The sequence below is a fragment of the Cygnus atratus genome, chromosome Z, assembly GCF_013377495.2.
Source record: "Cygnus atratus isolate AKBS03 ecotype Queensland, Australia chromosome Z, CAtr_DNAZoo_HiC_assembly, whole genome shotgun sequence".
Classification (NCBI taxonomy): domain Eukaryota; kingdom Metazoa; phylum Chordata; class Aves; order Anseriformes; family Anatidae; genus Cygnus; species Cygnus atratus.
Window position 1 is genome coordinate 30,473,857 of NC_066396.1, and position 27,565 is coordinate 30,501,421.

The 27,565-nt window shown below is 37.9% G+C and overlaps 1 protein-coding gene across 6 annotated transcripts in view; it reads left to right on the plus strand.

Annotated features, from left to right (window-relative positions):
- KDM4C (lysine demethylase 4C) overlaps nucleotides 1-27,565 on the plus strand; it is a 296,942-nt gene that overhangs the window by 170,360 nt on the left and 99,017 nt on the right. For all 6 annotated transcript variants that reach the window (XM_035567672.1, XM_035567676.2, XM_035567671.1 and 3 more), the window contains 3 exons: nucleotides 22,706-22,887; nucleotides 23,733-23,949; nucleotides 24,894-24,970. In XM_035567672.1, coding sequence (XP_035423565.1) covers nucleotides 22,706-22,887; nucleotides 23,733-23,949; nucleotides 24,894-24,970 — 476 coding nt within the window. The remainder of the gene's footprint in view (nucleotides 1-22,705; nucleotides 22,888-23,732; nucleotides 23,950-24,893; nucleotides 24,971-27,565) is intronic.

The following is a 27,565-nucleotide window of genomic DNA, read 5'->3' on the forward strand; positions in this document are numbered from 1 at the left end:
GATATTATTTTCATGCATCTGCTTCTCTCTGTGATCTAATTTATCAGCATGCTTTTGTGAGAACACCAGAAGAGAGACGATAGATTTTGGTGAAAAAAATGTTTACATCCAAGACAGCGATTGAAGAACCGCTGGGAGAGACTGGCAAACTGATGCCTCATTAGCTTTCCTGGTGCATGCTGACGTGTGTTAGAGATCTGTGGCTAGATGGATGCCAGTCAAAGGAGATTTTTCTGATTGTGTTCCAGAATGTTTGTTGTCAGATATCAGGGGAGTAATCAGTATCAATGTACTAACGATTATATTCCCCTTTATGAACGTGCTTCATCTGTATTCTGGAGTTTACCAGAAATGTAGTTCAGCACGCATACTCAACTCAGTTCTTGTTCTCTGTGGTTTCTGGACAGAGATGATGCCAGTTAGGCTGATACTGCAGTCTCTTGGAACCGTAACTGTTGATTTAATCTGTTCTATCCTTCTACAAGGAGGAATATGTGCATTGATACACTGATTTATATTTTAGTTTATCTGGGTTCAATCAATTCATAAATGCAAACAAAATGGAGGAAGGAGAAGAAGAAATGAGCTAGTGCTGTTACAGAAAATTAAAAAATTAGGGCTTTACAGTTCATCTGCAAATCGTGTCATTTTAGTTGGATAGTCTGTTTTGTAGCCATTTCTAATACAGATAATTTATATTCAAATTAATATGTTTGAAGTCCTTCACATACTATCTATGCTTCTAATAGGAAGTTTCTGCAAATAGAGGTGATCAGAGACTGTTAATATGAAGGCAGCATTCTTTGAAACAGTCAGACATTTGCTATCATATTTAACAGCATGCTTAAATCTTCGCCAAGACTTTCTGGATTTTCTATTAATAGAGTCCTTTGGCATAATTTTTTTTTTTTTTTTTTTGTACAGGATTGCTTTGACATTAAATTTTGTATTTTCTTGTTATCTCTGCATATGCTTCTTTATGTGCATGTTTCCTTGTGATCTGAATGTTTCTTTGACAGGAAGGATTGGGTTAATTGTTTCTTTGTGGTTTATTGCTGTCATATTTTTTTTAAATCTTTCCTATTTTTCCCCCCCTTGAAGTCTCTCCCTATGTATATCTGATGTCTGACTATCCCTTATTATTTTATTTTTTATTTTTTATTTTTTGTGGAATTAATTCCTAAAGGTTTGAACAATGAGAAATACAGGGGACTGGGGAATCAGTTCCAGAAATTATAGCTCAGGCTGCCAGTTTAGAAAAATAAGTGCAGCAGTACAGTGTGAGTTGTATGTCACAGTCAAAATACTAATATCTTTTATGTAATGAACCTTGGTTTTATCATCAATGCTGGTATATTAGCTTGTGGTAATATTATTCTTCTGTATGTAATGCAGTTATATTTCTGCTCACTTAAGCAGTAAAAAAGCAAATTCAGCAGAAGGAGCAAGTATACTGACTTTGGATGCACACTGATTGGTCCCAGGGATTACTTTCCAGCAATATTTGGGCATGCAACATTAGAAACTGTTTCTAGATTCAAGCTGGCTAAAATTTTACACTGCCCTAAATGATATAATAACGGTCTATAGATTTAGTTTAGTGTAGGTTTCTTTGCGTACAGCCTTTAGTATTTCAAGTATGAATCAGAAATTCAAAGCCATTTTGCTTTCCTTACTTTGTATTATAATAAAGAGAGAAAGCTATTGTGAATAGAAAGAGTAGCTTGGTCAAGAGTTTAACTTATTAGTAAAAATGGCTAGTTTTAAAGCTGTAGTTTTCCTTCTGCTATAACATGAAATAAAATTCATTCACTTTTAATGTTCACTGTCAGCATCCTGTGAGATGTGCCTGAGCTGAAATGAGTAGGCAGGTTATATAAGGCATGTTCAGTAATGTCATAGGTAGGTTAAACATGCTGAAAAAGGGCAAAATTACACTTCTAGATGTAATTATATTTCGTTTGCTTTGGAGCTTAGAATAGCAGACTTCACTTGAGGATTCTTAAGACAAAAATGTTAACCCTTTTTCTGATGTTACTTCAGAGGTAGAGGGGAAGTTGCTAACTAATTGATAAAGGCATGTTTATTGTTGCCACACTAGTATATTGTAATTTGCAGTGCTTTCACTCCCATACTGTATTGATCTTGGTTTTAAGTAGAAATTAACTTCTTTAAAAATACATTGCTCTTATGTGGGCTTGGAGGTAATTAAGTAAAGAATTTGCATTTTCCATTCTTCAGAAGCTGGTGTTGAAAGAGACTAGCACTATTGAGAATCTACAACTGCATCACTATTGTAGAAAAATTGTTTTCTGTCCATTCCTCTGTACCTACTTTGCTTCTGATTTGCTTAAATTCAATTTCTAGAATTGACTGTCATACTGAAGAAAAAGTTCTAGCATTTATATAGTGTGTGGTATCCTTAAGACTCAGAATTTTACAAAATTGTGGCAGAATTTTAGTAGCTATTTAGAAAAGGGAGGTTTTGAAAGGTCAAAGATAAGCTTTTGCTGAGTGTCGGTTACTCTTGTCAAGCTAGCAGCTGATCTCCAGAAATGGCAAGAACTGACAACTCTTATTATAGCCACGGGTGGCTCTTGTCCCTTGACATCTTTCACAAGCAGAGCTAATCTGCCTCACATTGGACACACATGAATGCCAGGACCATTATTTTGACTGAAGAAGGAAATACAAACCAGTTCCTCTAACCTTTATCCATTATTTGCTGGACGGTGGTGTACATAGTGTTCATTAATACCCATTGTCCCACAGACGAACCTTACAACTCTAATTGAACAGTTTTCTGAGCTTTAAAATGTACTTTACAACTCGAAGGAGTGGGTAGAATGGCAATCTTAGATTAAGAGGCACGTATAATTTCTTGTTACTAAGTGTCCTAAAAGGAAGATGTTATTCCTGCTGTATGAGTGCAGCTTTTCAACAGCCTTCTCAAGGATAGCTATGGAGTCAATAGGCAAACTGGATAGGAAATAGTCCAAGGAGACAGTTGTCTCTTCTGTATGCATGTCTTCTGGAGTCAAACTTCTATTTCTATAATTAAGGTCCAAAGAGAAACACAGAAAATGTACGACGTGCATTTAAAGAAGATTACTTCCCTGTGGTATTGGTACAGAGGATTGTGTGGTATATTATCCTAGTCCCAAGATAGTAGTCTTTTTTTTTTTCCAAATGAAAAAAGACACCAAACCCTACAGAGCTAGCATTGCCTTTGTCTGTCAAAATCCGAAGCTGCTTTGTAAACCATCAGTATTAGAAGTGACTTGATTTGAGTGCCAGTGTTGCTTTACTAAATGCCTTTTCTTGGCTGAGAAGTGCGTATATTTTTTCTAACGGTACAAAAATAATGCTTCTTTAAAAAACAAATTACAAGAATTTAAAATTACAAATAAATTTTATACAGAAATTGATCCCTAAGAGAGATTGAGTGCAGTTGTTTTCTAGAGTATGTACTGTAAACATTGCTGATGGAATATTTGTTCTAGCGATCAGTGTGGGGACCGTTTTATTTTTAGGCAAGAGATGCCTGAAGATTTGGATAATTTTTGGTATTTTTCCACTTCTATAGGAGCACATATTGACAAGTAAATGGGACAAATTTATTAGAGTGTTTCAGAAATAAGAAGGTTTACATTGTGTACTAGCCTAGAAAATTCTTAGAAGGCAGAAGAAAATTGGAAACAAAAAGCCCGCTGTACTAATACTTTTACACTGATAGCACTTGTTTTTTAACTCTGATAGGGAATTAGTAATGGTAGAGAACACTCCAGTGTTGGTTTTCAGTGGTTATTCTGTAAGTATTCAGAGGTTAAAGAGATATTAAATAAAAAGGAAGAATCAAATAAAATACTATTTATGTCTTTATCTAGAGAAGCTTATGGATTTCATCAAATTCTTTATGATGCACTGATTTTATATTGTTGACACCATATAGACCAAATGCTAAAATAAAGATATATGTGATCAGGTCTGAGTAGTGCTTAATTCTGTGAAATAAATGTGAATTGAAATATATATATATATATATATAGAATCATAGAATGGCTTGGGTTGGAAGGGACATTAAAGATCACCCAGTTCCAAACCCATCAGCAGGGTGCCATCAGCAGGGACACCTCCCACCAGAACGGGTTGCTCAAAGCCCCATCCAGCCTGTCCTTGAACACTTCCAGGGATGGGGCATCCACAGCTTCTCTGGGCAGCCTGTGCCAGTGCCTCAACACCCTCTGAGTGAAGAATTTCCTCCTAATCTCTAATCTAAATCTCCCCTCTTTTAGTTTAAAACCATACCCCCTTGTCCTGTCATTATCAGATTGAGCAAACAGTCACTCTCCATCTTTTTCATAAGGCCCCCTTAAGTACTGAAAAGCTACAATGAGGTTCCCCCGGAGCCTTCTGTTTAGGCTGAACATCCCCAGCTCTCTCAGCCTTTCTTCACAGGAGAGGTGCTCCAGCCCTCTGATCATCTTTGTGGTCCTCCTCTGGACCAGCTCTAACCCACATCCTTCTTGTGCTGGAGGCAGCACTCCAAATGGGGCCTCACAAGAGAAGGGCAGAGCAGAGGGGGACAATCACCTCCCTTGATCTGCTGGCCACGCCTCTCTTCATGCAGCTCAGGCTGGAGTTTGATTAGCTTAAATGATCTTTAGTAAGCTCATGGATCTATGGCAAACTATGGTGTTTCTGGTATTTCATTAGTAAATCAGTAAGCATGTGTTTGGATGTCAATAGTGGTTACTAAAAATTGCAATCTAATTTTATCTATTGATCAAAACTTGTAGTTGGTAAGTACAGTGACTGCAAGCAAATTGAATTGGATTACAAATTAAAAATTTTGTTCATTAAAAAATTGTAAAATGTTACATGAGGGAATGGAATAGAGAAAGCAGCTTGTAATAAGTCTTTCATGGTACTGTAAATTAAAGCTTTTCAAAAGAGCAGATATCAGCCAATCTTTAGCTTATAGTTTATTCTTTTGCACTGCTAGCTACATTTTTTGCTGATAGGCTATGCAGTAAATTCCAGCAGGTTTTCTTTTGTTTCTGTTTCGATTTTGATTACATGCTTCTTTGAACTAAATTGCAAATACGATAGCTTGTCTTTAAACTTGCACAGTGTAAAGACAGGTGAAATTACTGGAATTGCTATAACGTACATTATATATGAAAATGGAAATTTTAACACAACTATGCTATTTATATTTTATGTTGGCAGTTCTTACTGCCAACTGCTTGCTTATATAAGGCTTCTTGATTAGTGGGTCATGCCTAAGCTTGGTTTTCAGATGTGTCTGTATTTGTGGAGTCACTAGGTATTTCATGTTTTTTAGGATCAGTGAAAATTCATTGCTTGTGTTTCAACTTATGTAGCCAGAATTAGTAGACATCTTTGAGAATATAAGTCTTGGCTGTTAGAGCTCAATTCTGTATTTCATATTCACTAAGAAGTTGTGTAGTTATTTTGGGAACTCAGAGGATGAAAGATTAATTTTTAACCCTTACATTTAACTTGTACTTTTGTGGTCCGTTGTTTGAAGTAGAGAATTACTTTTGTCTTCAACAGTAAGCAAGCAAAGTAAAATGGATTTTTTTTTCTTTTAATGAGAATATTTAGTTCTTTAAGAATTTTTTCCCAGATTATGTAGATGTGAACTGATTCTGTAAGTCATGAATCTTCAGAACTTTCTCAAAGTTAGTAAGTTTCAGGAACATAGTAATATAAATCGGGTTTTAGTAACCTTACCATTGAGTATAAAAAAGATTGGATTTTAGTACAGTCTGACTAGGTTCTTCTAGATGTTTTACATGTGGATAATTCAACGCATAATAGAAAATTTACTTTTTTTTGAAGTTAATTGGAGTTACATAGGTTTTGATTTAGTAGAGTGATACAGCATGTGCTGAAATCACAGTGTTCAAAAATCACAAGTACAAATTACATTTAGGAGAGTGTAGCAATTGCAATATACAGTTCTGTCATGATACAAATACGAATTTCATTACTGGTGTCATTAATAATATGTTCACTGTCAGGATGCTGGATGTCTGCAGTCTCTCAGAAGGAATAAATGGGTTGCAGCTGGCTCAGGCCCATTGCTTTACATTTGTTTGTCTTTTGCCATGGGAACAACACTTTCATAATGCTTTCTTTTCATGAAACACCTGAACCATCACCCTGAGGAGGATCAGTATCAAAACAGACACTTCTTGAGCATTCATTGTCCTTGATATACATGGGTGCAATCACTTTAATGGAGTCTGTCTCAGTAGACCAGTGTAAATGATGCCTCTGCATATGCTTATCACATACTTCATAAGGCTTCAACTTTGAGTCTAAGAAGTAATTTTGATTGTCTGTGTGCATTGCTTTTACACTTTTATAGCGTCTTTTTTTGTTGTTCTAACATGCTATGTGTTTGTTTCTCTTCTAACTTCTGCACTACTCGCAAGTAACTTCCCAACAACTAGCAAAGCCCTGGTTTTCTTCCCTGTCTTTGGCATGTTAGAACCTTTCAATTTTTCAAATTAATTTTAAGTATCAGCATGACCAGTGATTTGTTCTTCTGTCCATGAAAAGTCTTGGTCATTAGTTTTCTATCCTTCCTTTTCAAAGTTATTGCTGAAGCTTTGCCAGCCTTTGCTGGTGTTTATAATGATCCATCCCTCTTCTAAGGGTAGTGGCTCTGTCTGCAGCCAGTCTTATCACTGCTTGTTCTTAATCACAAATATAGATTGTCTCTACTAGGTTCTTAATTGCAAATAATGACAAATCAGAAAACCTGTTTCTGCCAAAGTTATCATTACTGCTTTAATGTGTACCACTCACCATTGGGAATATCTTGCCAACTATGCCAGTTAATGTCAGTCGAATACACACTGACCAGGTTCTTTAAGATGTTCCACACATGGAGGGTTTCAAGCATAATACAACATTTCATTTGAAAACAGTTGATGTTACATGGGATTTTGATTTTGCGGAGTAATACAGAAATGTACTTAAGTCACAGTGGAAGTGCAAATTACTTTCAGCAGAGTGTAGGAAGTGTAATTGTTGTGGTTTAACACAGCTGGCAGGCAGCTAAGCACCATGCAGTCATTCTCCCACTCCTCCCACAGTGGGATGGGGGAGAGAAACAAAAAAAAGGTAAACATACAAGAAGTTGTTGGTTGAGATAAGGACAGTTTAATAAGAAACAAAACAAAACACAAAATAAAACAACAACAAACAAAAGAATAGTAGCAACCCCCCCCTCCAAAATGATGCACAATGCAATTGCTCACCAACAGTCAACTGATGCCCAGCCAGTTCCCCAGCAATAGCAGCCCCTGCCCCTGGCCAACTCCCCCCAGTTTTATTGCTCAGTGTGGTGTTATATGGTGTGGAATACCCCTTCAGTCAGTTTGGATCAGCTGTCCTGGCTCATCTCCCAGCTCCTCATGCACCCCCAGCCTCCTCACTGGCAGGGCAGCACAAGAAGCTGAAATGTCCTTGGCTGTGTGAGCACTGCTCTGCAACAACTAAACCATCAGTGTGTTATCAGCATGGTTTTCATCCTAAATCCAAAACACAGCAACACACCAGCTACTATGAAGAAAATTAACCTATCCTATCCAAAACCAGGACAGTAATACAGGGTTCAATCACAATACCAAGTACAAATTACGTTTAGCAACATGTAGCAATTGCTATACACAGTTAAATCACAAAATAAATGTGAATTTCATTACAGGACTCTAATAACATCCTTAAGAAAAATCAGAGTATCCCAGTATCTAAATGTATCTTTCAAATGATCCTTTTGGAAGTTTTTTGAACTCTGATTTTTTCTGACTTTTCAAAACATTTTGAGATCTACCACAGCTGGAATGTTGCAGCTTTTTGATATTTTACTTTTTTAATAAATCACCTTATTATTTTCTCTTTTGAGGTAAACTTTATTTAGTCCAGGAGCTGTTAGGTTTAGTCTCTAGTGCTTTGCTTCAGTTTGGCTGTCTTCACATACACTTTTTATGAGAACTGAAGCCTTAATTTATAATTCAGCAATTAAACTTTCTAACCAAAAATGTATATGTATTTTAGAATACTGCCACAAGAAATTGAAGTGTTTACATTTTCATGTTTTGCTATGAAAGTTAGGCTTTCATACTGAAAAAAAAAAAAACCAAAAACCTGAATTTCTGAAATGGAGTTGCTGATATACTGCCGGAAGAGTGAAGTTCAAAATTCCAAGTCTTTCTCCCTGACCGATTTTTTTTTTTTTTTATTAGTTCCTCCAGGACATTTGAAACTATCTGTAATGCCTCCCAGGGCTAAGATTATGTTCAACTACCTGAAAAATAACAGATGCTGCTATGCTGTTCATTGCACAGAATGCTGCCGTACAAAACCAGGAAACATCAGTGGAACATAACCCCAAGCAGCAAAATCATTGTTGTGATTGGCAAAAGCAAATTGTACTGTATTAGTGTCTATGGCTTTTCACATCTGCTGGGTTAAATCAGCAAATACTGGCAATGGCCCATTCTGCAAATGGCCCAAATGTTTTCCATCTGAGAATCTGAGTTTAACTTAGTAAGCAAAAATCACTCAAAGCAATGGTATTGAGTGTTGGAGCAAGTTTGTCATGAACTATTAAACCAATAACATTTGTGAGACCATTTATTTCATTCACTTACCCATTTGGAAAACAGTGCAGTAACTGTTCATACATACTTTGTTTTAGAAGGAGTTGTCTTTCTATGAAAACCCGTTCTGGGGTATAATTTTCATTTTATCTAGATATTTTGTTAATTGTTTAACTTTTCTTAGATATGTAGAGGGATACAGGTGTCTGTAAATACGTACATAACTGAAAACTGGTATATCCTGAATTACATTACAGAGATTAACTAATACAGTATAAATACTCTTTTCAGGTACAAATGTGGTCACAGGAACTAGAATGGAATTTGGCATTGGTAATCACCTTAATAGCATCAGTACCACTATGGCTGAATTATTGTATGATACTGTGAGTTTTATAACAACTGTTTTGCATTTATTTAAAGTAATTAATTGGCTCACCAAATGTTTCTGTCTCTCATTGAAGCAGAAAAAGACTACTTGCTCTATTCACACAGGAAACAAAATATTTAACCTCACTATGAATTTTGCCTGGTAGAATAATACTACAACAAAGCATTACAGTTGCAGTAGAGTAAAAATGTCCTGGTACTTCATGAAAAATTGGAGTCTCTAGCCACTGATAGGGATGGCAGTGATGAGGTATTTAAACATACGGAAATGTCCTGCACTATGTCATCTCATTAATACTTTTGGGGTATTGATCCATTGCAGACTTTTGTGTAAATATGTGATGCAGTCACAGACAGAAACATAGCAGAAGTTTAAAGCAACAGACATTGTTCATATGAGAGTCTCTTAAAAAAAAAGTTTTGCTTACTAACAGACTTGCTTGGTAATGTCCCATTGAAAGGAGATGATGGGCAGACACGTCATCCACTCCAAATGCTTTTTATCAAAGCATACCAACATCAGTGATATATTTAATGATTTGTTGTTAAGGTGTATGAATAATCATGAGATATATAGTCAAAAGGTATCCAGCAAAGGGTTTTAAACATATGTTTACTCTAGCACAGCTCAGCTCTGTCTTTTTAATTGTACATACGATGCACAATGCCTGTACAACTGAACTCAATTTTATGTTTGTGTCTGAGTCCGTTACTCTGACCAAGTTCTTTAGATGCATGTAATACCAAATTTACTGGAAGATATTTGATGTTACAAATTAGCAGAGTGGTACAACAATGTACTGAGATCACAATACAGCCACAATATAGCAATTGCAGTATACAGTTGGATCGCAGAAGAAATATGTCTTTCATTACTGGTCTTTATATGCTCAATGTCAAGATGCTGGATGTCACCAGTAGCAAGAAAGCATTGCATGGGTTGAAGTAAGCTCAGACCTGTTGCTGTCTTCAAAGGTCACTTTGCTCCGTGGTCAGCTCTTATACTGTATGTTGGACTGAGCCACATACACAGTTCGTATATTCTGGTCTGGCTGGCTCAGGAAGACATTCACACCCTTCTCATCAGCTCAGGGAAAAACATTTACACAACAAGCTGATCCACCCAACTGATACAGCTGTTTATCTGAAACAAAGACCACCATCTGGTCCTCTTTATGTTGTGATAAATTCAGCTTCTTTTGCAACAGCTGTGGTCAGTCACTCCCTAGATTTTTTTCCTGAAATTCATGAGCGCAGAGCCCTTGCCCATCTCCTCTGAGTCTTCTTACATTGTAGGGGTTTATTGACTGATAACATGATGCATGAAGGATAAATGTATAAATTAGAGGAACAATGCCCTGATTTACATACAAAATATGCCTCCATCATAAAGAATATTTCAGGAGAGACTGCAAGTGTTTGTTAGGCAGAATAAAGGAGTCTCCACTGCCTAATGTCCTCTTCCACACAGGATCTGCAAGATTTCTTCTGTCATTCAAAATAATAACTGAGCATGGAGCTCCTTCTATGTTGTTTAAAGACCACCTCATATTTTTGTTTCTTTGTTTCCTACTTATAATCAGAGAATTCTTGAAATTCTGAAACATAACTTCACATTTGTTTCCTTGGAGTAACACATCCTTGTTAATGAACTAAATCTTGTGAGGTCCCTGTAGCTCTTATTCATTACACATGGGCGATGAAGTTCACAATTCACAATTGTAAATTGTAAATGAATTCACAATTGTAAAGGTGGTGGCTGGTTTGAGATAAGAGCTTATCTTAATGTACATTTACAATAATGTTTTGAACTTTAAAAGGATAGTAGATTGTAGAAGTTCTATGATATTTAACTTCCACAGAATGCTTGAGGTGGAGTGTCATCTGGTCCCCTCTGCTCAAGCAGGGTCTAGACAGCTGTTTAATGCAGCGCATGATACCTTTTATTTTTATTTTTATTTTTATTTTTATTTTTATTTTTATTTTTATTTTTATTTTTATTTTTCAGTGTTAGCAAGGGCACCCTACTGGCTCATGTTCATCTTGGTATCCACCAGGACCCCCCCAGGTCCTTTTCTGACAAGCTGCTTTCCAGCTTGGTGTCCCCCAGTATGTTCTGGTGCCTGGGGTTGTTCCTTGCCAGGTGCAGGATCTTGCACTTCTTGTTGAACTGCATGAGGTTCCTGCCTGCCTGTTTCTTTGGTCTGTCAAGGTCCCTCTAGACGGCAGCATGACCCTTGGTGTACTCCCAACAATTCCACAGATGACAAAACTGAGAGGAGTGGATGATACAAATCATTAATGAAGATGTTAAACAGGACTGAACCCAGTATTAACTCCCGGGGTACACTGCTAGTTACTGGCCTCTGACTAGACTTTGTTCCACTGATCACTGGCCCCTGGATTGCCTGCTCATCTGGCCCATAGGTTAATAGATTGTTTACAAGGAACTTATTTATGGGATTGTCAAAGGCCTTACTGCAGTCCATGTAGACAATATCCAATGTTCTGCCACCATGTACCAGGCCAGTCATTTCAGTCTTACCTAGCTGGCCAAGCATGACTTTCCTTTGGTGAATCCATGGTGGCCAACCTATAGTTCTGTGTCCTCCTTCTTGCCATTTTTGAAGACAGGAGTGACATCTACTTTCCTCCACTCTTCAAGGACTTCTGACTATCACCATGGTCTATCCCTCACCCCTTGTAGGTGCATAAAACAAATATACGTCTAGTCTGCTTAAGATTTCCCTGACTGGATCCTCTTCCACCAAGACTAAATCTTTCTTGCTCCCTGTTTTTCCTGTAGTCTCTGGGATCTGTGGTTCCTGAGGGTTAGGCTTGCTATCACAGACTGAGGCAAAGAAGACATTCGGTACCTCAGCCTTTTCCCTGTCCTGTTTTGGTACCCCATTGTGTTCAGCCACGGGCCCACATTCTCTTTAGCCTTCTTTTTTCACCAGTGTACTTATAGAAGCTCTTATTGTTGACTTTGTTATCCCCACCCAGTTTCTATTCCATTTGGGCTTTAGCTTTCCTAACTTCATTTGTGGATGCACAGACAATGTCTCTGTGTTCCTTCCAAGTTACCTGTCCTTGCTTCCACATTATGTATGCTTCCTTTCTGTGTTTGCATTTGGCCACATGTTCATCTATGCAGGCTTCCTGGCCTGAGTTTCTCTTTGTTGGGATGGATGTCTTTTGAGCTTGGAGGAGGCGACACTTCAATATTAACCAGCTTTCTTGGGCCCCTCTTCTTGTCAGGGCCTTATCCCATAGGACTCTTCCAAGTAGCTCCTTGAAGTGCCCGAAGTTCAGTGTTGTGACCTTGCCTTTCACCCTTCTCTATGCCCTTAGGATCTTGAACTCTACTGCAGCCAAAGCTGTCTTTGGCCTTCATTTTCCCAACAAACCCTTCATTATTAGTGAGTGTGAGGTACAACAGAGTGCCTCCCCTTACTGGCTCCTTTATGACCTGAAGGAGAAAGATACTGTCAATGCACTCCAGAACCTGGACTGCGTATGTCCTGCTGTGTTGACCCTCCAACAGATACCAGGGTGATGGAAGTACCCCATGAGGAACAGAGACTACAAACATGATACTGCTGCTGTCTGTCTACAGAGGGGCTCAGGCACTTGTTCTGCCTGGTCAGGTCTCCTGTAGCAGGCAACCACGATAGTGTCACCTTTACATGTCCTCACTTTAATGCTAGTTCTTAAGCTTGCAGTTGCTGCTGTTTTGTTTCCTGACTGTCTGATCTGTTTTAGCTACGACTTCTGGGAGTTCTGTCTACGTAGATGTTTTTAATGATGCAACTACAAGTCTTTATTTTTCTTTCTGTACTAAATCATTTAAAAATCTTTTAAAAATTTAGTTTAATTGAATTTTTATATGTTGCAAGATGTTGTGTAAATAGTCCTTTTAAATGTAAAAATAGTTTATTTTAGTGTAGATTATTTAGTTTTTATTCTATATAATTCCACAAGCATGTAAATTTCCATATAATAAAGGCTTCATGTGGTAACCAGAGGAATTTCAGTTTTGCAGTTTAAGTAAATAAACCATCTACTGTATCTTTATAGTTACAGAATTTTAATACATACTGAGAAAGTGTTCTTGGTTGTTCTTCTCTTGGTTTCCCTTCTAAGTGAGGAATGAACACATACATCTTAGTATAGTCAGCCTGTAATCATGGTGCCTTATCTACAGAAGATCTCCTGAGACAAATAGTCTCAGAAAAAAAGAGAACTTAAATGTAAGAAAGAGAATCGGATAATTGCAGATATCTCTCATTGTTAAACAATTTTGAATTTGTGTAAGTTGCACTTATATTTTAGGTTAAGCGTAACATTTACACTTGAGCATGGGGTAGTATTCTGCATAGAGAAGGCATTCTGTTAAAGAGATGTTTATTTTTGTAGCTGACATGGCAGCTTGAATTTTTGATATAATATTTGTTGCTATGGGAATAAATACTATATCTAGGGTGTTATGATTCAGATGGAGATCAAACAACAGGAATAGATAGATCAGTTGAAGACTTTAAAGATGGTTCTTTGAGTATTTTTCAGTGTGTTATGCATGAGAATTTGGAATCTCTTGAAAAGTGCTGTCAATTGAGCAACTGATGTATATTCAATTTCCTTGTCATGGCTAGCAGGTGCAGCTCCTGTATTTTATTTCCTCTGACAGCAAGATGTATTCTGTAGTATTTGTAAGTTGATTCAACTTTTCTTTACCCAAAGAGTGTCAAGAATGCAATGTTCACTTTTGTTTTGATTAATTCTTAATTTGGAATGTAAGTTGAAAGAAGCAAATGACACATCTGAGTTCTTACCAGGGGATTCTGATAAGCACCCATACAGAATCCTACTCATGAACTTACTTCCAGCGAGGAAGTGTCAGTGATTTGATCCAGGTGACAGCAGACATGCAAATCAAGACAAATTCATTAGCTGCATTTCATGTTTTTATAAAAGAAATGCTCGCTATAGATATACTATATACCAGAGATTGTGTCCAATATCACAGCACTGGCTGATCCGAATCTTTCAGATTATCTATTTGGGCCATTGGTAGCTGCTCTTAGAGCAAGGCCAATTTATCACGAAGCAATTTGACTGAATAATGTGAATAATGGTGTTGATGGTTGGCATTGTTGCATAAGTGATCATCAAAACTTATTCTCATAGCACTCAGACAACATTCTCAGGTTCTTGCAGAAAAGTACCAATATGTAAGATTTTTAGTGAAGTGTCATGCTTATAAGTGCTTCATGAAACATTATGCACTGCTTTTGGAAAGTAGATATGATTTTTGGAGGCAAAGTTTGGTTTTGTCAAATCTTGAGTATTAAGAAACTGTACTGATAGGTAGTTGTATGCCTGCTTATGACAATGGAGATTCTGAAATTTTCAGTCGGTGTGAGCACCACAGATTGTTTTTCACAGAATCATAAAATCATCTAGGTTGGAAGAGACCTCCAAGATCACCTAGTCCAACCTCTGACCTAACACTAACAAGTCCTCCACTAAACCATATCACTAAGTTCTACATCTAAACGTCTTTTAAAGACCTCCAGGGATGGTGACTCTACCACTTCCCTGAGCAGTCCATTCCAATGCCTAACAACCCTTTCAGTAAAGAAGTTCTTCCTAATATCCAACCTAAACCTCCCCTGGCACAACTTTAGCCCATTCCCCCTCGTCCTGTCACCAGGCGCGTGGGAGAATAGACCAACCCCCACCTCGCTACAGCCTCCTTTAAGGTACTTATAGAGAGTGATGAGGTCACCCCTGAGCCTCCTCTTCTCCAGGCTTTTCATTCTTTGAGGATCCTCAGTTGAAATGGATTTTGAATGGAGTGAAACTGGAGGTTACAGTTGTCTTGTGTCCCTTTTACCATTGCAATAAGAGCGTAAGGAGGTGCTGATCCTCTGTACCTCTAGCAGACATATCTGGTCAAAACTCTGAATTCACATAAGGCACCCTGAACCCCCACCCATACCAATGTGAGTCAGGAAAGCAAATTTATTTTAGGCTAAGTCACTGATTGTTCTTCAGTTATGTAGTAAGTAATGGAAGGAGTCAATATATAGGATAAATAGCAAAATAATTTCTACAAAAGTACAAGCTTTCCACATTTTTAGGGGGAAATGAAAAGTATTTTGGAATTATCACATGAACAAGTAAAGAATGGCTGTAAAATGATCCAGGACAATAGCATTTGTCATGTCAAGTGATTTTACGCGGCCCTTTTTTTTTTTTTTTTTTAAAACAGCTTGGAAAGCTGTTCTTTATTTTCTTGCCTGTTTTGGATAATCAGACTCTCAGGTTTTATTCATGGTATATAACTTGTCTGACTTAATGGAAAGCAGGAAGCTAACTACACCTGTACCCACTAAGAAGCTAACTTGCAAATCCTTTCTGTAAATGCTCTTGGTGTGTGTTTGAAAAAGTAAAGAAAGTGAAACTGCCCAGATTCAATTTATGAAGAATATTTATGTATAAGATTGCATTTTCTTCCTGGTGAGAAAGTTACTGAAGGCAACATTGTCATATTCTATAATGGGAGTCACGTACTCTGTAACTTTTTTTAATATCAATTTTATTTGACATTTTGTGATTTTGGTGTGTGGGTAGGTGAATATTGATTGTGAGGAGATGAAATAATATTTCTGAAGCTCTTGAAAGATGATAAATTAACCTCAGAGTTGCCTAGGAAATTCTTGGAGAGAACTGAGAATCATAAAACATACAATAGTGACAATAGAGGATCATAAACGTTATATCTCTCTCTCAAGAACTTGTCTTGAGAGAACTAGTCTTGATTTGTATACTCTTAATTTTATGTCACATTCCTTTCAGAAGTGGTGGGCTAGCTAGCCTCCCTTTGAAAGGAGGATATTTTTCCTTGCCTGGGTGAGCTATGGGGCTTGTTTTGGTAAAGAAGAGAGAGAGATCACAGGGAGTAACATGGAAGAGCATCATGTAAGAGAGCTTGGGTGTCGTATTTCATGCAAATGGACTGAAAGACTGCAGTAAGGAGCATGGAGAAGACAGTGCTGTCTCAAAGTAGACAGAAGGAATAATTAGAGATGTTAGAGAACTGAGGCAATGTAGGAGGGCTTCCAGTCAAAAAATAACTGGACGTAGTTGTTCTAAACATAATACAAGGGGCAAAATAAATTTATTAAAAGTGTTAATTTTTTTGGAGGCTGTAGCAGTTCAGTATGTTTGCCTATGGCATTTTGTTCCTGACTTTGTTTGGAATGAGGTTTGAAAATAAATACAAGGCTCTTGAAAGCAAAATAAAATGTCATAAGAGTACTTCCAGCTTTTCTCCTGGCCTTTGCATTCTTTTTACTCCCTCAGTCTGGAAAGGATTTGTAAAAGAAAAATTCAAGGGAGAACAGGAATGGTGGAGTTTATAGGTAATCAAGATGTAAATACTGATCTCATTAAAGCAGAAACAATACAGTCTTGAACATATCAATGTACTGTAGGCAGTGGTAAACCAGAGAACAGTGTAAGAGAAGTGGAACTGTCATTCTAGAATTGATTCCAGAATCGAAAAACTGAAGATAAATTTTGTCTAAAAAGGATCATAATAGGCTGAGGTTCAGCGTGAAGACTTCAATGCCTGTGGAAGAATCATTCAGCAATGATAAGGAGTGGTGAAATCATACAATACTAGAATATCCCAAACTGGAAGGGACCCACAAGGATCGTGCAGTCCAACTCCTGACTCCACACAGGACTACCTAAAAATCAGACCATATGTCTGAGAGTGTTGTCCAAATGCTTCTTGAACTCCAGCAGGCTTGGTGCCACAGCCACTTACTTCCCTGGGGAGCCTGTCCCAGTGCCTGACCACCCTCTGGGTGAAGAACCTTTCCCTAACACCCAGCCTGACTCTCCCCTGTCCCAGCTCCATACCGTTACTTGGGTCCCATCGCTGTTCACAGAGAGCAGAGCTCAGCACCTGCCCCTCTGCTCCCCTTGTGAGGAAGCTGTTAGCTGCAATGAGGTTGCCCCTCAATCTCCTCTAGGCTGAACAAACTAAGTGACTTCAGCCTCTCCTATGTACATATGTCTTCCTGGTTAGACCTTCCTTCATCCTTGTTGCCCTTGTTTGGACACTGTCCTTTAATGTCCTTAGATTGTGGCACCCAAAACTGCACACAGTACTGCATCATCAGCCAACTGTTCACAATTTATAGTAAGAACTTGCCAAGCTGTATGCCAGTCATTTTTTTTTACCAGAAGGATATTGTCATAGACAGTAATGAAGGCTTTGCTGAAATTCAAAAAGATATTGTCTACTTGTCTTCCATTGGTCAACTAGATGGGTAATCATAGAATCATAGAATGGCTCAGGTTGGAAGGAACATTAAAGATCATCTAGTTCCAAACCCCCTGCCATAGGTAGGGATGCCACCCACTAGATCAGGTTGGTCAAGGCCCCATCCAGCCTGGCCTCAAACACCTCCAGGAATGGGGCATCCACAACTTCTCTGGGCAACCTGTTCCAGTGCCTCACTACCCTTACAGTGTAGAATTTCCTCCTAATGTCTAGTCTAAATATATCCCCTTTCAGTTTAAGACCAGTTCCCCTTGTCCTATCATTATCTACCCGAGTAAAGAGTCCTTCTCCATCTTTTTTATAAGATCCCTTTATGTATAGAAATATTGTAATGAGGTCTCCCCAGAGCCTTCTCTCCTCCAGGCTGAACATCCCCGGCTCTCTCTGTCTTTCGTCATGGGAGAGGTGCTCCAGCCATCTCATCATCTTTGTAGCCCTCCTCTGGACTTCCTCTAACAGGTTCACATCTTTCGTGTGCTGGGGGCCCTGAACCTGCATGCAGTACTCCAGATGGGGGCTCACGAGGGCAGAGTAGAGGAGGACAATCACCTCTCTGCACCTCTGTTGATGCAGCCCACAATGCAGTTGGCCTTCTTGGCTGCAAGAGTGCACTGCTGGCTCATCTTGAGCCATTCATCCACCAGAACCCCCAAGTCTCTCTCCGCAGGGCTGCTCTCTACAAGTTCTTCTCCCATTCTGTACTCCTGTCTGGGATTGCCCTGGCCCAGGTGCAGCACCTTGCACTTGGACGTGTTGAACTGCATGTGGTTCACATGGGCCCACTTCTCCAGCCTGTCCAGGTCCCTTTGAGTGCCATCTCTTCTGTTGTATCAACTGCACCACTCAGCTTGGTGTCTGCAAACTTGCTGAGGGTGCACACAATTCCGTTGCCTACGTCATTGATGAAGATATTGAAAAGCACTGGTCCCAAGATAGACCCCTGAGGAACACTGCTCGTCACAGGTCTCCCCCTGGACATAGAACCATTGACCACTACTCACTGGGTGCAGCCATCGAGCCAATTCCTTATCCAGTGGATGGTTCACCCTTCAAATCCATATCTTCCCAATTTAGAGATTAGGACGTTGTGTGGGACCCTGTCGAAGGCCTTACAGAAGTCAAGTAGATGATATCAGTCGGTCTTCCCTTGTTGACTGATGCACTCACTCCATCATAGAAGGCCATCAGAATGGTCAGGCACAATTTACCCTTGGTGAAGCCGTGCTGGCTGTCCCAGATCACCTCCTTGTCCTGCATGTGCCTTAGCATTGTCTCCAGGAGGATTTGTTCCATAATGTTTCCAGTTAGAGAGGTGAGACTCACTGATGTGTAGTTCCCCAGGTCTTCCTTTCTACCCTTTTTAAAAATGGGAGCGATGTTTTCCTTTTTCCAGTCACTGGGGTTTTTGCCTGACTGCCATGATTTTCAAATATGATGAAGGGTGGCTTGGCAACTACATGAGCCAATTCCCTCAGGACCCTGGGAAGCATGTCATTAGGGCCCGTAGACTTGAAGTTGTTAAATTGCATCAGGAGGTCCCAAACCTACTCTTCACTTACTGTGGGGGTACTCTGCTCCCCCAGCCTCCACCTAGAGATTCAGGGACACGAGAGATGTGGGAAGCCTGGCAGTGAAGACCAAGACAAGGAAATCGTTAAGTACTTCAGCCTTCTCCAGGTCTGTCATTGCCTGTTCTCTGTCTTTATTTGTCTGCGGCACTACACTCTCCTTAGTCTTTCTTTTGAAGCCAGTGTACCTGTAGAACCCCTTCTTGTTACTCTTTGCATCCCTCGACAAGTTTAATTCTGTCAGTGCTTTGGCTTTCCTGATCCCATCCCAGCACTGGGACAGCATTTCTGTATTCTTCCCAGGGCACGTGGCCGTGTTTTCACCATCTGTGCATTTCCTTCTTCTGCCTAAGTTTGACCAGCAGGTCCTTACTCAACCATGCTGGTTTTGTACCTTCCCTTCTTGATTTATTACATATGGGAATAGAGAGCTCATGCTCTCCAAGGAAAATATCCTTAAAGAGTTGCCAGCTCTCATCAGATCCAGTGTTCCTAAGGACTGTGTCCCATGGGATCTCATCCACTAATTCTTTGAACAGCTGGAAGTTGTCTCTTCTGAAGTTTAGGGTCCTGACTTAGCTCTTAGCCAGGCCTATATCCCTCGAGATCACAAACTCAACCAGGGTTTTTTCACTGCAACCCAGGCTTCCTCCAATCTTAACCTCTTTAATGAGCTCTTCATTTCCTTTGTCATAAAAGGAAATTGAGTTAGTTAAACAGGACTTTCCTCTCATGAACCCTTGTTGGCTGTGATCAATGACTGTGTTGTCTTTCAAGTGTTTTTCAGTAACTCCTGGAATAATCTTCTCCATAATTTTCCAGGCATTGAAGTGAGACTGACAGGCTTGCAATTACCAGGGTCTTCTTTCTTACCCTTCTTGAAAACTGGAACAATGTTTGCCAGCTTCCAGTCATAGAATCACAGAAACATAGAATGGCTTGTGTTGTAAGGGACCTAGAAGATGATCTAGTTCCAATCCCCCTGCCATAGGCAGGCATGTCATCCACCAGATCAGGTTGCCCAGGGCTGCATCCAGCCCTGGGCAACCTTTGAACATCTTCAGGGATGGGGCATCGACTACAGTCAACTGGGACCACTGCAGATTCCCAAGACTGTTGAAAAATAACAGAGAAGTCTCATGATGACATCAGCCAGCTCTTTGATTACCCTAGGATGAATCTCATTGGGCCCCACAGACATACGGACGTTCAGCTGGAGCAGTAAACCTTGCACAAGTTTGGATTTTGCTAAGAGTTTATCAGTCCAACAGTCGTGGGATGAAAAGATTTCAGATTCAAAGTGCATAATAGATATAGAATATATAAGTTACACACCTTCTCAATAAATTTTATATTCCTCTTTGTTACCTGGAGTGATCAAGCCCTGAATTCGCTGTGAGGGCAGAAGAATAATGAAAATATTTAAAATAATGGCAATATAAGCTCCTAAAAGGAAATGGTGCCAAAGAACAAAATTGGGGAAAAAAAGGTTAGCAAAAATGAAGCCACATTTGAGACCATTCTGTAAGGAAAATAGATAAGAATGGAACTAGAGGCAGAGATTTCACATCTGTTTACTTTACAGATCTGGAAAACTGCAAGTAATAGAAGAAATGTGATTGGACTTTTTTTTTTTAATTTAAGAGCTTAGTAAAGCCTTTAAATTAAAAGAAAAAAAAAAGGAAAAAAAGTAATTCAGAAAACTAAAAAAGTGATCCTTGCATTTTATATTTCATCTCCTACTTGTGTTTGGCTATTTCTTCATTGCCATTCTTTTGCAGCTGCATTATCCACCATAAAGAACTGCTGCTGAATATTGACTTGGTGACAGCTATTTTTTTCAGACATTTTGCATTTTTCTTCTATATGGATTATTGGCAAATGTTTATTGAATTGACGTGAGTTCTTCTGAGAAACTATATAAAATGGAATAAAATTCACATTCAGGATATATTAATTACTTTTTTGAAACATTGAGCTTGCTTGTATACAGATATTATAATTCCGATTTTTTGAAAGCTGATAGAAATGCTATAAACTTTATAGTGCTTTTGCAGCAACTTATGACAATTTATCATAGGAGGAGACCCATAAAGCTTCTGTTTTTTTGAGAAGTGGATGGAGGCAGTCATGGGATGAAAGAATGTGATGATTCAGCTTAATATACTTCACTGAATATTTCTGTTGTTGGAATTTTCTGCTTCTGCAATAAACATGTTTTCTTAAATACACCATTAGAAACAGACTGCATGCTTTAGACCTTTTTTGATATCTGAGAGTTCTATTCGATGACTTTTCAATATTCTTTGCCATTTTGCCTTCCACATTCACATAATTTTCTTCTGTTCTAATTGCACCTGTGTGTCTTCTCATTGATTGAAGATCCCTGCCCACTTGAATGAACAGAACCACAGATCTAATCATTAATCAGAGCAAGTATATAAGGACACAATTTGGGGGCGGGGTGGGGGGGTAGAAGAAGCTTTAAATTTCCTGTCAGGAATACTTTACACAATTAAAAAATACTTCCCTCCTCATAATCTGTATATTTTGCAGATGGTAGGGTCACTAGATTGCCTGTGAAGATACCTTGAGGTTTCCATACAGCTTAAATGTGTGATTAAGCTGAAATTCTGGTGTTGACTGTCATTAATAATTATGCTATTGATTTCTTTGGGGCAAGGCTTTATACTTGGTCTCCTTTCCCAGGATTCCTTTTTCTACATCTTTCTCAACAGCAAATGACTATTCTTAGATTATGCCTATTGGGTAAACTCTTTAAGCATCAATATGATTTTTACTCTCCAACTTCTCTAGAGACTTTCATAGTCAACTTTATGAATGAGTACTATGCAGACACAGAGCTCATAAATAAAATTCTATAACATCTAGAACAGATCACTAGTATTATAACACAATTTTTTCTTGCAATGGACTACAGCATGCACTGTACCTGTCAGTCCAGCTATATCATAGATCTGATTGTTTCCCATTATTTACTGATTATAACTTTTGTTTTGTTTTCTTTTGGAAAACAAGTGACAGATTACACAAAAAACTGAGAGGTGCTGTTTGTGTGAAAAGATAAGTCTGGTTCAGCATGGCTAGATATAACATATTTCAGCTGGGAGAAGCTTAAGGCACAGTACATAGCCAGATAGGTGGTGGTGTAGAGGTTGGAGCAATTAAGGAGTGGAGAGAGAGACTTTAATGTTGTGGATGAGTACAAATGTACAAATTCTAAATAGAAGAGCTACTGAAATACTTTCTAATGCTTTCTGTTGAGCAGTCAGCTTATGACCTAGGTGTCAAAGTGCTTGTGTGCTTGTCGTGATGCATAATTCTTTTAGACTTTGTATTCATTCTTAGATTTTCTTTAGCATTGTTTGATTTCATTGTTAATGAACATGAAAAATTCAATATTGTTTGTCTCCATTCCAAAAAGCCAATATAACCAATTGTTTGCTTTCACGGAATCACAGACTAGTTGAGGTTGTAAGGGACCTCTGGAGGACATCTGATCCAACCCCTCTGCTCAAGCAGGAACACTTAGAACAAGTTGCCCAGGACCCTGTCCAGGTGGCTTTTGAGCCCTTCAAGGACGAAGACTCCACAACCTTTCTGGGCAACCTGCTCCAGTGTTCCACCATCCTCACAGTAAAGAAATACTTCCTGATGTTCAGACAGAACTTCTTGTGTTCCAGTTTGTGCCAATTGCCTCTTGTTCTGATTTTTTCTTTAAGAACTGCCTGAAACAACCTTAATGGAAGAGGAAGTTCAAGAGACAGAGACATGGGCTAGGCCTCTGATCTCCCTTTGGCAGACAAGAGTACCTAATTTCAGTGCTGAAAAAGAATACAATGCAGCTTGTGGAAAAAAGGAACCCCACTGTGCCATTTGCACTCTTCTTATGCCATACTATAAGGTAAGCAAGATCCTTAGACTTCTGTCTCTGGGTAGCATGTGAAATATCTGCCCAGCTACAGCATTTCCAGTAAATAAGTAGCAAATTAGAAATCAGATAAAATTATGCATTTGCTTTGTATGAAAAGTAAATTAACTCAATATCATTAATATTAGTACTGATACTCTATCCATCTGCATTCATCCTTGGTTGCAGACAGTATATATCTTCTGTTTGGTGCTTATGTAGAGAAAAGTTACACTTTTGAAGGTGGTGAATCCACACAGGTTTGCGTCTTTTAGCTACTTCCTTATATGTCAAATGTTTTTCATCAGAGCCTTTTCCTCATCTCCTTTCTGCAGTGTTGGAAAAACAACTTCTCACGGTACTTCTTAGGAATAGTATTCCCATAGAAACATTCTAATGCAATGTACTGTTCAATATTGGCATATGGAATTTGTGTCAAACAGCACCTAAAAATACTGATATAGTTCCGTAGTACTAATTCTGAAACTATTAAATAGGAAGCCCAACTGCATGGGAACTGGGAAAAAGACTTTATTTGCACTGGACCCAGTTAAAAGGCTTAAAGGGAGTCAGTTGTACAGTATCATTGAATGCGGTTGCAATAACACTAATATGCAGATTGAGTGCTCTTTTAGATTTCACAGTTATTTGAATAATCAAGGAACTACAGGATGATTGTGATAGATACCCAGAAGCAGTTAATTTTTTTATAAAACATTGTTAGTGGGGAGCTGGGAGGGGAGAAGTCATTTTAGCATCATCAAAAGGAGCAGTAAGACAGACTCTCCTTTTTTTTTTTTTTTTTTTAAACTTAAATATAGATTTTGTTTATCTTCCAGCCAGACAATCATGCAGAAGAAGGTTCCACTTACAGGGAAACAAACTCAGAAGAAATATTGATGAATGAAAATGAAAAGTCTAAACCTCTTATTCCAGAGATGTGTTTTATTTATAGTGAAGAAAACACTGAAAACTATCCATCAAATGCCTTCATTGAAGAAGATGGAACAAGTCTTCTGATTTCATGTGCAAAGTGTTGTGTTCGAGTTCATGCAAGTAAATAAACTAATTGTTCAGTTAGCAGCAGTGTAATTTCAAATTTTGTTTTATTGATAATTAATAGTTAATGAGATTTCTGTTATGTCTAAGTAAGTACTGGAAAAACATTTCCATAATTAATGCTTGAGAACTCTGGCTACATTTTTTTAACCTATGTTATATGTTCTATTATTTGTTAATGGTTGCTGTGAAAATAGGGAAGAGTTAACTTTCCTGTAAACTGTCATAACCATGGGGAGCACAGACTTCTGATTTTTCTTTCAACTCGGAGTGATAAAATTCCTCTTTTACTCACCATTTTAAACCACTGCATAATACTGATATATTCTTATTAAGTAGTAAGGGTGAAATAATGTTATTTGAGGACTTGTGAATATTGCTATTGACTTGAGGTGTGAAGTAATTTCCTCCACCTTGCATTTTTTTATTTCAAGTAACTGATGAATGCATGAACATTCAGCAGTATCTTCTATAGGCAGTAGGACTTGTAAAGTAAAGTAAAGTCCTTACATGTAAGGACTTTAAGTAAAGTCTTTACTTCCAAGTAAAATCCTTACATGGAAGTGTGGTGTAATTGCATAGAATGAATGTCAGTACATTGATTCAAATTGTACCATGTTACTGCAGGAAGAGTTGATGACTTGCTGTTGAACTCACATAAAGTAATAAATACTCTGTGTATTTATTTATTTTTTTTAAAGTTTGGGGAAGTGCCTGTGTATACACATATATATATGGAATATGTGTTTGTGTATACACATACGTACATGGAATTTGTGTGTATTTAAATATACAGAATGGCAGCAACCCTAGCATTAGGAAGGTCTCCTTGATCACAGGGCCACAGTTTATGTTTGACTAGTGTTTGTACACAGTTGAATTGTATGACATCATAGATAGAAATGCAGAATTTATTACTCAAATCAAGTCTCTTATTCTAGGTTGCTACGGTGTTCCTCCTCATGAAATCCATAATGAATGGTTGTGTTCTCGATGCAGAAAAGAAGCCTGGACAGCCGTAAGTTTTATATTTTGCTTGGTTATCTAAAACGTTACAGATCAAAAAAAGAAAAGGAAAACAAAAGTAAAAATAAATGCAAAAAACACATGGATTATTCCGTATGGAATGTAGCTTTTGCATATTTTTTACTTGACGCACTTTTGCTGAGAAAAAAAAAATTGCAAAATATTATTAGATTTCAATGTAAAATGTAACTGCATAGAGAGAGACAAACTTGGAGAAGGTCTACACACAAGAAAAACAGCTTGGCTAACAGAATATATATGTAAAACCTTGTTCAATGAAATAACTGAAAATTTAAATGCACATGAGAGAGAGAAAATGAGATTTCATAAAAATATTTTAGACTTGGTTATGTATGTGTGGGCAGCTGGGGAATAGAGAAGGGGAAAGAGAATAATAAATTACATTCAGGAATGAAATTGTTCTTTTACAGCATTTGGCTTTACTATGCTGTACGGTCAGAAAAAGGTTTCACTTCTGAAGCCCATAAATGACTATTGTTTAATATTAAAAGCAGTATGCAGTAGTTTTATATAGTCGGGAATAAATAGAAAAGCTATTTAAATAGAAATAGAAAGCTATATAAATAGAAAAGCTATAAGTTAATAGTTACTAAAAATCTCTAAGCATACATTCATTTAAAAAACAACCAGTTTAAATTCTTATGTTTCACCAACATTCATCTGTCAGCTGCACTGGTAAGTCAAATAATACTTATTTTCTTTAAAACAACTTGAGGAAATGTGGTAATCGGTTTTGATGTCAGCACAGCTTTTCTTCATTCAATTATTGAATTAAAAGCAGGTATTTCAAGTGCCTTAAAAATGTAAATCCTTAAATGACATGATAAAATTTTGAGATATTTTGAAGAAGATATGAGGATTCAAACTACTGGAAAATGTGATACCACTTTGTCAAACATCATTTCTTGCAACTGTGAAATGCATCTGTAAAAAAATCAGTGATAGCATAAACAAAGTGAAAGTAGCAATAAATGTAAAACCTTTGAATTTCTACTCTCTCAACTTTTTAAGGTTCATCTGTAAATGCTAAGGAAACAACAATATTAAGGAAACAAAAAAGGAACTGATGCTTTTACTGCAGATATTACCTAAGCTGGGAAAAACAAAACAAAAATAGTGATTTAGGATTGCTCATTACAAAAATATAGTCCATTAATAATGTTTAGTCCTGTTTTCTCAGTGAATAGCTATTAAAATATTTATTGAATCAATTTCTATCTCTGTTATGTGTTTTCATCTTAGAAGTCAAGGCTTTCTTACTAGGTAAAATCCAATTTTCATCTTGCGTAGGTAATCGGAAAACCTTGTTATAGCTTTCTTATCAGACAATTGTGAGTTTCAGGATCTCAGGAACTGCTTTTCTAACTATTGTTCTAGTCAGGGGAAGGTCGAGGGGAAAAGAAAAAAGTCCTTCCTAGCAAATGAAAGGTTGTTGTTAACTTGGTATCTAATTATCAGATAAGCAGGGTTATGCAGCCCCACTCTTCTATCAGAAAGTTGTGTTAATTTCCTTTTGGGGAGAACACGCCTGTGATAAATAACGGAATTTTAAGGAGAACATCCATTTTCATGAGATCTCTCATATGACAGCAATAGGGTAACTGTTTCTGTTAAAAACTGAAAAATTTAGAACATTAGCTTGGAACCTGATGCTAATTGCCATAGAACAGTAACACATTTGTAGGGAAGTTTGAAGAAATCTTTGTCTTTGTCTGTTTGTCAAGTAGCATGTTCATCAAAGGTTACTGAAAAAATGTAAAACAAAATTCAGTCCTGTAATTTGTTAATGCTTCTTGTAGATAGGATTCTAAAATTGTTCTGGTACGTTAAGGTTATTTTGCAGATCTTCTTGAAGTGAACATTCAGATAGCACAACAGTGTGTGGAATATAAGAACAAATATAGATAATTACTGACTTGATTATTTAATTTCATAGATTCATAGAACAGTTTGGGTTGGAAGGGACCTTTAAAGATCATCTAGCTGACTCCCTTGTCATGGGCAGGGATGGCGCTCAAAGCCCTGTCCAACCTGGCTTTGAACACTTCTCTGGGCTACCTGCTTCACCAACCTCATAGTAAAGAATTTCTTTTTTATATCTAATCTAAATCTGCCATCTTGTCCTATCAACCTGGCTTTGAACACTTCTCTGGGCTACCTGCTTCACCAACCTCATAGTAAAGAATTTCTTTTTTATATCTAATCTAAATCTGCCGTCTTCTCCTATCTAACCTATTTAGGTTAGATATTAAGAATAAATTTCTTAGTATGAGGGTGTCAAGGCACTGGAACAAGTTGCCCAGAGAAGCTGTGGATGCACCATCCCTGGAAATGTTTAAAGCAATGTTGGATGGGGCTTTGAGCAGCCTGGTCTAGTGGGAGATGTCCCTGCCCATGTCAGTTGGGTTGGAATTAGATGCTCATAGAATCATAGAGTGGTTTGGGTTGGAAGGGACCTTAAAGATCATCTAGTTCCAACCCCTGTCTAAATTTATCCTCTTTTAGTTTAAAGCATTATCCCTTTTCCTATCACTACGCTCTCTGATGAAAAGTCCCTCTCCAGTTT